The 13,153-nt window shown below is 42.2% G+C and overlaps 1 protein-coding gene across 1 annotated transcript in view; it reads left to right on the forward strand.

Moving 5' to 3' along the window:
* Positions 1–10,291, forward strand: part of CA11 (carbonic anhydrase 11) — a 616,839-nt gene extending 606,548 nt beyond the window's left edge. Inside the window, exons 8-9 of the mRNA XM_069200634.1 lie at positions 4,144–4,309; positions 8,731–10,291. Of these exons, the coding sequence (XP_069056735.1) occupies positions 4,144–4,309; positions 8,731–8,765 (201 nt within the window). The 3' untranslated portion in view covers positions 8,766–10,291. The remainder of the gene's footprint in view (positions 1–4,143; positions 4,310–8,730) is intronic.
* The last annotated feature ends 2,862 nt before the right edge of the window (positions 10,292–13,153 follow it).

A 13,153-nucleotide genomic window follows, 5' to 3' on the forward strand; every position in this document is an offset into this window, starting at 1 on the left:
ATTAAAGAATCTCACCAAGATACGGAATACATGCCTAGAACAATATGATGTGCAAGCCCCTCATAACACAAGAAAAATACTTGTTTGGCACAAACCTTATTGTAGGTCTCAAGGATTTACTCATGTATATTAGACCTCTATCTAGTTTTCTGTTCATTGCAAGATTGTACTGTGGGAAATGAGGGAAGGAATTGTGTAAAGTGATACTTCTCTGATGTAGTGTCCCTAATAAAGCCTGAAGGCCATGCCATGAGCAAAAGTACTAATACAACACATTTGCACATTCATTTCTGCAGTGCAAAGAGTTTATTACCATAGTAGTGCAAAACTCCCATGTGAAAACTCATTTTACTGCAACAAAGACTGCATGTAAACAATTTAGACATGGTGACAACACTCCTAAAAATCACAGGGTCTCTTCAATGTGATTTTACTATTCTACATACAATTCACCCATTGCATCCTGGTTTAGTTTAAATGCCTACTGCTAAAGTAAGTACACATAAAAATACCATGGCATGAACTATATATGTAGATCTGTAGAGTACAATATTCCAAGTATTACAATTGTTGAGGGAGGGGGGCATCATGACTCGCTCGAGCTTTCACCTTTTGTGAGTCATGGTCTCTCCCAGCACTCAACAATAGTGCTAAATAGCATATGACATTTGCATATATATTATTTTTGCCTCCAAATGCTCCCCAGTCTTATCCAAAGAACCGATGCTAACCACAAGGCCCATCATCACTCCAGAAGAAACCACAGCCACCATGAAGTCCATCCACTCAGGGGCCCTAAAGAACCCCTGTCTCCAACTCGATTAGTCCAGAGGACTGCAACTCATCAGTGACATGCTCACACCTATTCGGAATGCCTCTTCCACTACCTTCCCAGATGCTTGAAAACATGCAGCTGTCCTCCCATTTCTGAAGAAACCATCTGTGAACTCTTCAGCGCTTGCCAACTATGGACCTATCTCCTTGCTATCATTCTCAGATAAGGTATTAGAGCAGGGGTCTTGAAATGGGGGCGGGCCCCTCTTGGGGGGTCCTCAAATGATCCCTGGGGAGCGCCAGGCTCTGGCCAAAAGAAGCATTATGCTGATAACAGGGATTTGTTTAAACTGAAAAATTGAGCATCAGTAAACCACTTTGTAATAGGACATCACTAACATGTTTTGTCAATTATATCCAAGCTGGGGGTATGTGTCAAAAGGGAAGGGACTCCAAATACACTTCAAAAAATCCCATCCCACCCACCCCAAATAATCATGCCTTGCATAGTTTTACAAGTTAGTAAGGCGTATCTGACCAGAATAGTAAGTTTTGCATATTGTATTTGATTGCACTTTTAAAACAGTAACAGAACTTCTGCAATGTTTGAATCAGTCTAATCATATTTAAACATAGCCATTTTAATAGAATAATTGGGAAGAATTCAGAGGGGGGGCGTTGATTTTTGTTTTCACTGGGGGGGGCAAAGTATTAAAAAAGTTTGAAGACCACTGTATTAGTGAAAATCATCAACAGACACCTCATCAATTACCTCAATGACCACCAACTCCTTGACACCACTCAGTCTGGTTTCAGCCCCAACCACAGCATGTAAACCACCATCATCCCTGCTACGAATCACATCGGCATGGCTCTGGACAGTGGAGACACAGGGGCCTTCACCCTGCTCTACTTCTCTACAGCTTTTGACACAGTCTCCCACCCCATCCTTATCCAACGCCTGCACTGCACTGATGACATGCACTTTGATGGATCTGCTTCTTCCTAATTGGAAGTACTCAGTCAGTCTGCCTGACACCATATACCTTGGATGTCTGTGACCTTATCTGTGGACTTCCATAATGATCCTCACTGAGCCTGACCCTCTTCAATGTCTACATGATCTCCTTAGCCAGCATCCTCTGCTCCCACAATATCAATGTCCTCTCCTATGCCAATGACAACCAACTCAGGCTTTTCCTCATGTACAAGACTCCAAGCACCCGGAACAAGTTCAATGCCTGCATGACTGTAATTGCCCATTGAATGAAGATCAACTGTCTAAAGCTGAACACCAAGAAGACTGTAATCATGATCTTCAGGGATTATGAGAGTCCAGTGGTGGCCAACAGAGCTAGAACTGACTCCCACCACCCACACCAAGAACCTCCGGATCATCATCAACAGAAAACTCAACATGACTGCCCAAGTCAACGCCATCACTGCCTCATGTTTCCATACCCTGAAGATGCTGATGAACATTTCCCAACAGCTCCCAATGGCTCCTAATCAGCACCCAGAAAACCATCATGCTCACCTTGGTCACAAGCAAGCTGGATTATGGGCAGGGAAAGCTTTTAGCCAGGGTCCTGATGGTCAGAGGGGTGCAGGAGCTGTCTGCATACAGATCATGCATCACTCTCCCTCTGATCTGGCTCCAGCGATTCAGCCCATCCTACAATTATTAATTATTTGGTTCTACACAGGTTTCAGGTGTCTTTTTCTAAACTCATCTCCTTCCATTCTCTTCACACCTCCAACCCTCTTGACCTCTCACCAACAAAGTGGCACCTGCATGAATAAGATGAGATAATCCAGATGAAGGAGGTACAGGGGGTTTGGGTAAACAGCCAATACCTAGCCAATGAGTACAAAAGCCCCTGCCCACTATTGTTGGCATATTTTAATTAGGAGAAGTGAGGAAGGCGAGGTCGGACAGGACAGCCGCCAGCTAGGCAGTGATGGTCTCATTTGAGAGCACCTGAACCTCTACCTACTGTTTTCTAAACATGAAGGTCTTTTTCTTTGGTCAAATGTTTGCAAGTACAAAATTAGTGAGATATTTTGTGGTATTTTATTAAATTCTTTAGCTTCTCTTTTCATTTATTACTTGCAGTTTTGTTTGTCCCTGCTATAAATGCAGGACTAAAATTACCAGGATGCAAAAGAAAAGTATTTGAAAAGGCAAATCAGTTAATATTTCCACCTTGTATATCTTTATACACAAAATTGTAGGCTACAGCCTGGACAAAATGTTGGCAATGAAGGGGGCATTATATTTGATTTCTTCCCAGGGCGAGGACTGCGCAACAGACTGACCTGGCTATGGAACACCCTCTATGCTTTGATCAACAACAAAAACTCACCAGAAGGCTGCAGACTATTCAGGACATTGCGGCCAGAATCAGTCTCAACCTCGCATCCCACACTCACATCACATCACACCTGAAGGAGCTGCACTGGCTCCCCATTCACAAAGGAGAAGAATTCAAACTCCTCACCCACACTTTCAAGGCACTAAAAAACACGCCCTCAGCAATCGCATGTGCTTTCACAAACTTTCCAGACACCTCTGCTCGTCCACACTCCGACTTGCACAAATCCCACTCATATGGAAAACCAGATCCAGCGGTCAAGCTTTGTCCTACATCATTCCTAAAGCATGGAATGATCTGCTACTACTCATAGCAGCTTCCTCTATACATTTTAATTTCCGCAAGAAGCTGAAGACCTGGCTTTTTGAATAGTCCCATTGGGCCCTATGCATGCCTAGCCTCACAACTGCTCAGTGCCAGGACACCCTCTTGCGTGACAGAGCGATCCACAAATCTACATAAGAACATTTATGCCATGGCAGTGAAAAGGCATATTATTTAGAGCTACAATGTTAATAAGTGCACATTTACACTTGTTTTACTCCAGTGCAAATTCCTAGTTCCAGTTTATTACCACAGTAAGGATAGTTTTTACCATTACAAATATTTTGCTTCATCGCTGTGCCAAAACAGTGGTACAACCACGACATAAAATTATAGGAAATCTATTCCTAACTTTCTACCCCAAGTTTGACATCCTATGCAACTCAGACTTTGTATTGGTAGGCAGTCCTCTGTACCAGGGAAATATACGTAAAACATTTAAGAAAGGTTTAAGAACTCCAGCTCATGGAGCACAGATTTTAAGGGATCAAGGCCATGGCCAGGAAACCAAAAAGGAACTTGTCCCCAAGCCCCTGTCTTGATTTGTCAAGACTAAAACCTAAACCAGTGCACAAAGATTGACAGGCTGGGGTATAATATCCATCTGCTCTTAATTCAGCCTCTCTGTCGTTCTTTCATACTCTTCAGCTGTTCGTTTGTTTTCCTTTAGGTGCACTCCCTACGCCTTCTAAGCCAAAGCCAGCCCTCGGAAATCTTCCATAGTATGAGCGACAACTTCCGGCCTGTTCAGCCACTTTTTCACCGAGGGCTGCGTGGGAACATCGACTTCCGTAAAGCAGGAAGAAAATGTAAAGGAGCCAACTTCAAACTTCATGGTACAGTGAACTGGCAGTGCTCTGCCTTACCTTACCCCTACTCACCTTTGCAGATATGTCTCACGTCAATTATTTCAAGCATCTTATGTGATGGGTCAAATGCTTTTGCTTTTTAATACAAAACGAAACATTGCTTTTACTTTCTTTAGATGACGACACAACACAGCATAAATTATGAAAGTGTATATTTTCGTAGAGCTTTATTTTTATTTATCTAGGGCTGTTGTATAATCTACAGAATTTAAGCATTTGTCCAAAGTGGGTTTCCTTATAACAAACAGCAATAATATGCATTTAATGTAGGAGTCTCATGCCACCATTGTGCTATCATGCTGGATCTAGGCTTTTCTTTCTACTTTGGGTTCCTATTGGGGGTTTTTGACAGTCTGGGTCGTGTTCACAGCTGGAATTAGCAACACTGTCCCTTAGCCACATGTACATTAATGTAGCCACATTCGCTCGTACACTGGCTTTTGTGTAGAAGTAGGGTTAGAACAGGCTTACACCACCTATAGACAGCCCCACCAACAACCAATGTTAATTTTCCAGGGTAGGATGAGTGCATAAGCTGAAAGAAATCACTGTAAGATATGATCTGTAGAAAAGCATAATCAATACAATTTTTCATAGAACAGCCATACTGCTTAAGTTGAAACCATCTTGTATCTCCTTAAGATAAAATTCACTTATTCAGTTGCACGTAATTTAGAAAACATTGAACAGATATCCTTCGCAGCATTCACTCACATCCTTTAGGGTACCTGACCCCGCTGTCCCACAGGAAAATGCAGGAGGGGGTCTCAATGGTTTCTTTATAGGTGTTTGTGTTCCTTGGACCAAATTTACTGAAAAAAATGCCGTGGCCTCCTGCAAAGCTGCATGCAGACACTGTAAGTGTGGGAGCAAGGGACACTTAGTACAGACCGGTGGCGGCCGGCAGCTTTAGGAGGGAGGGGGGGTGGCGGGAAGCACACACACACAGACATGAGCGCACGCACATCCATTAACAACACTCATACCATTCAAACATGCACGCACGCACCAAACATTCATTTTAAAACATCACACACACTCATTCTTTCACACACGCACGCACGCACATCCATTAACACTCATACATTCAAACATGCATGCATGCACCAAACATTCATTTTAAAAGATCACACACACTCATTCTTTCACACACACATGCACGCACGCACATCCATTAACAAAATTCATAACACTCAAACATGCATGTGCGCACCAAACATTCAATTTAAAACATCACACACATACACACACACACTTACCTTCAGCCTCTAGGTCCCAGGAGGGTTGGGACTGCTGCCTTCCCTCAACAGCCAATGAGGGAAGGCAGCAGTCCCAGCCTCGTCACAGAGTGGGATGGGGTCACTGAGACTACAGACCCCACCCCACTCTGTGACGAAGTGTCACTGATTGACACTCGCCCTGGGCGCTTCAGGGCTTAAACCTGAAGCGCCCAGGGCGAGTGTCAATGGGTGACGGATGGCCTCGAGGCACCTTTGCCCATAGGCGCTGTGACCTCCTCAGCCCAGCAAAGTTCAGCTCAGGCAGCCAGGACTCTGCGCAAATTGCGCATGGCTCACTCCTGGCTGTCTGAGCTGAAAATGAAGAGTGTCTGTCAGGCTGGCGTTTGTTCAGCCTGACAGACACTCTTCATGAGGAGCAAAAGGTGGAGGGGGCGTGGCCCCTCCGCCCTAAAGGACGGGCCACCACTGGTACAAACCTAAAATAGCAGATTTACATGCAACTCCATGACTGTGTTTTTTAGGGATCTGCTATCTTTGGGTAAACCTCACACAGGTGGGTGTCGCCCGCAGTAGCACTGCCCTCTTATGCTTATTTGCTTAACAGGTGAAAAATAGAAACCTATGCAAATGTATGACCAAAATGCCAGGAAATTGACATCATACATGATTTGACCATAATGACATCACAGGATGTGAAATCATATGGCCTCTTGTCATGAATATTCCAGGAACTGGTCGCATAACCTTAACTCTGATGATATCACAATAAGTGGCATCACTGAAGTTCCTTAATAACTTCATCATCAATATAGCAATACAAAACAGGCAAATGTCTACTTTAGATATCACCTACATTACGATGCTGGCATGATATACTGCTTCCTGATACAGGGTACCATAAAGCAAATCCAAATAATAAAACCTTGATTATTCATAAATGTGCATCTCTTTGTTCAATACCTTGATGTTCACTATTAGTAGCTATCCCTCAAACTCAAACTAAGGATTGGCTTTTGGAATTCCCTATTTACAAAGTATTTGGGGAGTGTGTATTTCAGTAAACCCCTGTATTCTTTAACTCGTCACCATACATTAAACCCTCTGAGAGACATGCACATATGCGCTCTATCATTCGGTAAGAGGTTTTCCTTTTTATAATTTGTCTTGGAACTGAAAGCTTCAGAAAGTATAAGCAACTATCAGGGGCTTAGTCAAATCCCCCATTTTGAAAGGCAAGTACCCTATCTGCTTCGGAAAAGATCGCTTACACAAAGACGTGAGGGACACGGAGCCCCCAAACACACATGTCCCCCATACAAGATCACTATCTAAAAGGGTCCTCGTCAATATTGATATCTCCCAACATCACAGCATCACTCCCACAAAGTCTCTTAAGTGGTCTATCTCCACTATCAACTTTTAAATGTACTATTAACTGAATTTAAACAGTGCATCCAGCTCCTGTCAATGGAGATGTGATTATTACCTTTATACATATGATCATGATCAGCATCAGGGAAAAAGAAAAAAAGTCTGTTACTATGGTCAAATAGCATAGAAAAAAACAGAGCAATGATTTAAACGTGTGCATGCATCAGCTCACATGCACATATATGAGTCATGGCCATATGGCAGCCTGAGCAAGATTACATATATCTGCACATGAGTCACCTCGCACACGCACTATGACACTCCTGTAGCCTTTTTTTCCACTGTTCTTGCACTACGATTGGAATCCATTATTCCTCCGGGAGGCCTGAACGCCACTAACTAACATGGAGACTGAAATTTTTCTTTGGCCAGACCTAAAATGCGAATCAGCTTTTCCTTAAGCAGTGAGCTAAAGGGGACTGAACCTTATGAACCAATGGATAGTTTTTGGCATTCATGACATGAAATCCGTCAGACAACAGAAGCCATTTATAGCTAAACATAAACACATATCAACCCTGCAGTCAATGTGCAGTTGGCCTTCTAGAGAAAAGACAGTTATGTAACAAGAGACGGAAGAACTTTACTTTCGTGTTTGGACATAAAATGACTTGGGCTCCCTGTTTCTCCGTTTTTACACATAAATACAAACAGAAAACACGGGGCTTCCTGTCTGCATTTATTTTTTAAAAGTTGAAAATTAAATATAATTTGGCTTCTTTTGAGTGTCTCCATGTACTGAGATTAATGACTTTTAGGCCAATAGCTGTACATATTGGCAGCAAGGGCAGTTACAAAGCTCAGTAAGATTTGCCTAAATTACTATTATCTCATCATGTTGTTGTGTTGTTATAAAAAAATAATAATGTGGCTTTATTATTTTAATATTTGTGGCTGTGTAATCTGCTAAAATCTGACACATCAAAGTTTGAGTGCACTTTTATCAGTTAAATAAATGCAGAAATATACATCGCCTCATCTGTTCACAAAAAACTAAATAATTATGGATAAAAAAGATGGCCAAAAATATAAATCTGGACGAATACAGATGGAAATGTCAAAAAGATAAATACCATAAAACCGTGATCCCTATATATAACTTTGTGCATGCAGGCATGCACAGGTGTAATTCACTGCATTCTGTCAAGTATTGTTTATTTATCTGCCTAAATTTGCATTAGGTAAGTGTTCCTTTGGTACCAATTTCTTTGCCTCCACCGCTCATCCCTTCATGTTTGGAAGCTAGCTCTGAGACAATCATCAAAGGGTGATAGACCTCCACAAAAGGGTGTATTATCATATATGCGCTGGCCCCACTTGAGCTTGTTATTGAGACTAGTTACGTTGACACTGACAAGTAGGCCAGTTCATAGGCTATTCTTCCAGTCCCCACAGTCGAAGGCGGAAATACCACCATCCAACATATTCATTTGTTGATTTTTTTTCCGTAAATAACTAGTGGTACTGTTAATCAACTAAAATGTTCTCATTTTATTGATCTCAGAAGTTGAAAGGCTAAATTGGCCTCAACATGCTGGGATGTTGTGACCTGCAGGCTAATAGTTTCCTGCAGAAAATGCATTAACCTTTGAGGATGCTGTTAGAAGTCTAATATTTCTGATGGACTGAGGATTGTGTAGTTGGGGGACTTGTTTCAGTATGCTAAACAGTAGAATTTGGTGGAACAATGTGTAACCATATCTTTTGTGTTTACAGTTGACATTCAGACACCTCTGAAGACATCTACTTAAAGGAACAAAGGGTTTCTTCATATTCGTACCCCACAGTTATCATCTGGCCTTCGTACCAAAGTCTGTCATCAGTTTGTCTTTAAGAAGAGATCGGATTGTTTCTTTGTCAATTTCTTTAAAAAAAATCTATAATCTACAGTGGGATGTCCTGTATAAGAAATGTCAAACATGCATCTGATTCCAAGAACTAGCCCATTTCTTGCAACAGGCCTTTGCTAACTTGGAGTGCGATAATGTGGGTGGAAGGTGTTGTATTGTTTATACAAGTCCTCCGCCTTCAATCATTCCCAGGCCAATGAGGACGAAAATTAAGAAATTCAACAATCTTCGATGGACATTTCTCAGAACATGATTTCTTTTTACAGGGGAGGTTTGTTATGGAGAACAATATGGCACTGACCCACAGAGCATGGCTCTGTCCAGAGAAAGAAACAAGGGTGTTGTGCTGTCCTTAGAATGTCTCCAGTACTTAGTTCTTTGTCACAAACTTCACCCAAACTTCCTTCTGCTCAAATGTGCCCCTAGAAGAATCATAAAAGATAATTCTGTCATAGAAATGTCCTCCTAACACCAATATGTCAACTGGATATCGTCAGACACTTGTATAAGCTCCTTCAAACGTTTTTCTACTTATGTAAGTCCAAGGAACCAGGACCTTGAGATGCACTCTATAAGGAAATCATGGAATGATTTATTGGCCGCGAATGCTACACCAATGATGTTGTTTTCAAAAGATTCACGGTGCCTGCAAGGCATATGATTCAAGCATCTGAGGTCATATAGAAGATAGATTACTAAATCAAAAGAAAAACCCACCCAGAACCCATCCTGGAGTCAAACCTCCTCTTCCTTCACTGTCATTCCAGAGAAACTTTTAGCCTTATGATTGTGGCTTCTTGTGTGTGGTTATCTCCAGCTTGACCACCTTATGAAGAATGCAAGTATTACAGGGCTATTTTTATATAGACTTTTTAAATTCACAGCCATATAGAAGGAACATGAAGTCTTCTGGAAGTCCCAAGGACTCCAAATCGTGGTTAAGGAGCAGAGTGGTGGATCGTCCAAATCGTCCACATTGATATCAGCTACTTGCAGAAGCGCGCATTTTCGGCCCAGTAGCATCATTCTACACCTGTACAACTCCTTAACCTCGGTCAGGAACACTCTACTAAAACTGCTGACAAAGACAGAGGAAAATTATTTTTATTTAAAAAGCATGTTTAAAATTTGTATCGATCTCAAGAAATGAAAAATGATTGTCTTTTACTGACAGATCTTAAAGTTCTCATTGTTTTTGCAAAATGATGCTTGACCTGCAATATACAGTTGTTTAAGTTTTCGTTTCGGATACACTCTGTTGTTTTTACCCTTGAGTCTTTAAAAGAAGGAGCATTTGAAGAAAACCTAAAAAATGTAAAAGGCAATAAGTGAACAAGAAAGAGTAGAAAAGAATAACAAGGGAAAGGGGCAGAAATAAAAAAGGCAATTAAGGTAAAAAGAGGGGGCAAATGGCAAGGGTAAAGAGGAAAAAAGAAGAGAGAAAGTAAAAAAATGAAAAAGAAGTAAAAAAAAAAAATCAAGAGATACAACGGAAAAAAGAATGACATCCAAAACAAAAAAGAGTAATTGTGTACAAAAGCATGGGGGAAGAAAGAAAGGACAGAACGAAGACAGTGTGGGGGGAAGTGAGGAGGCAATGGAAGGCAGCAGAAGCAGAGGACAGGGAAGGGGGAGGGAAGCAGCAGAAAAGTCCGGGAGGGACGGGTGAAGGGAGGGAGGGAGAGAAGAAGGGAGGGAGGTACGTGGGTAGGTAGGCAAAAAGGAAGAAATGAAGGAAGAAGAGAGAACCCGGTGCAGCTGCTTCAAATCTTGCGTCGCCGAGGCCACGTTATCCTGATGCATCCCTGACAAAGATCATGACTCTTCCGCTGGACACTTTAATATCAGTTGGTAATGTTCCAGTGTCTCTCCAGTAGACACGGCCATAAATACAGGGAGATTCATGGGCGGCAGAGGGACAGCGCGCGCTCATGTTTTATCCAACAGAATTATGGCCCCTGGGGTCACCCCATTCACCGAATGCCATAGGTGTGATTTGTATCTTTTAATATTGACAAATAAAACAACGCCTGCCTTTGCACACCGAGAACAAAGCAAGGCCGCTGCTTAACGGAGAGCCCCTGAAGCTATCGGCTGGCGTAATGGAGGCACCCCCAGTGCCCACACTAACTGTGACTGGAGCTGGCGCTGTGGCGTGAACGCAGAGTTTAGACGTAGCTCGTGGACACGTAGATACCCCCAGATTGGTTGGTCTTACAACTGAGTAAAGCGTGACGGTCCCTACTGAAAACAGATCCAGATCAGAGATCCAGTTGTCTTTACCCAATCCTGCATCAGAAACACCAGGAATAATGATCTATGATATTCATTTGTTTGAATTGTGGTTGGGTTTGGGGACCTATTGTGATATCATTCACTAGCTGCCTCTCTCACGCTAAAGAGAATCATTCATCTGCAGAGTGAACGAAACGGGAAACAGTGCATTAATTGGTTGATGTTATCGAGCCCTCGAGCTTCATCACCTTCCCAGGTAAAATCAACCTCAGGGTATAGTATGTTACCAGCATTATTGGACATTCTGCTTTCTGGGTCAGGCACTCTCTATGGTTGTGAGATTCTCTCTTATTGAAGACAAAGAGGCCTGGTGACTAAGGAACCCGCAGTCCAGTGCATTGCTTAGAGTGTGGGTATTCCTGTCGCACATAACAAGTGGTTGAGTGAACTGGTTAATGGGACAAGCGAGGTGAGTTATATCAGGGACATTTACAGTGTGCTATATGCATGGATCCCTTTGCCCACAGGTTTAGTAGTTTATGTCATTATGGGGGTCAGGGCCCTGCCTGTGGTACTATTCCTTTGAGAGAACACTTCAGCGTAATCAGCTGTAAGTGGGGTATATTCAAGGCAATTTGTTCGGAACCATTCTCATATTTAAGTTAATGTCACACATTTTGCTGTGAATTATTCTCATATTTAAGTTAGTGTGAGGCAATCGATGTGTTGTTGTGGCGGCAGCATTCGTCCTCCTACAAGGCTTTATTGTCAGGTAGTTCACATAAGGACACAAGGGTTTCAGTTTAATGTGCTCCGTTTCAGTAGAGTGAAGCAAAACACCTATATGTAAGATACTTTGTTGAGGAGTGTCAGGAATTGAGGGACAGTCAGCAGTGTGACATATTGGAACTTTGGGAGAAACACCGTCTAATGTGTTACATGTTTGGAATTTCTTGGTGGTGGCTCTTGCTGGGAAATATCTGATTGCTAATAAGGAACATATCTACCATTTAGGAAGTATGTAGGAACGTCTGTCTCACATGTTTTCTTGATGTTGGGCTGTCCTGTGGAGGAAGGCATGCAGTAAACACAATGCATATTTTGCAATCATAGATATGTAGATCTTATAACATTATTTTACTTGAGATAAGACATTTAACGAGATTCCAGCTCTTTAGCACGAGGAAAGAGCAGGTGAAGCGATGTTGTGGCATTGATGTCCTATGATATTATTAACAATGGATGCACTGAGCCTCAGCAATGGCCTCACCCCAACTCACGCCACTGATGTTCAGGAAAAACAAACCCTGGGTGTGCTATCACTTAGATAATCTTCACAATAGTGGTGCTTCAACTGCGGGGTCGCAGACAATGCTGACCTCAAGATATATGAGGTAAAGTGTCCATAGAGACAAAATCCACCATACCATAACTAGCGGCAGATCCTTCTCTCACCTTGCCGCCAAAACCTGGAACTCCCTCCCCATCAACCTACGTCTGACCCAGGACCTCCTGACCTTCAGGAAGCGCTTCAAGACCTGGCTCTTCGAGCAGTAGCACCCCCCCCCCCCACCCCAATGCCTTGACACCCTACTGGGTGAGTAGCGCGCTTAACAAATTACTGATTGATTGATTCAACTACATTGAATAAAAAAGGACTGACTCAAATGGGATTTTGAGATCAAAAATGTAGGAAAAAGCATGAAGGTTTATTAAAATTTAAAGTGCAATACAGAAAAAATAGAACATGCAAATGCAGTAGTAATTCAAACAGAATTAGTTAAAATACACAGAAGTAATTCAACACGAAGGCTCGCAGTTATAAGAATAATGCATTAATGAGCAAAAATCAGGTATGTAGACTAATTATCAAATGTGCAGCAAATCAATATGAAACTAGACAACATCCCTAGAGGCTCAGGAAAGTGACTGGCTCACCCCCAAATTCAGGGGTTTATACAGTCAATTTTAGCTTTGGATATTATGGAAACTGCAAAGTCAGCATGGTGTGAGCAAAAGCATCATAATTTCAACAGATCATATTGCAACATCCT

The sequence above is a fragment of the Pleurodeles waltl genome, chromosome 7 (assembly GCF_031143425.1).
Source record: "Pleurodeles waltl isolate 20211129_DDA chromosome 7, aPleWal1.hap1.20221129, whole genome shotgun sequence".
NCBI classification, from domain to species: Eukaryota; Metazoa; Chordata; class Amphibia; order Caudata; family Salamandridae; genus Pleurodeles; species Pleurodeles waltl.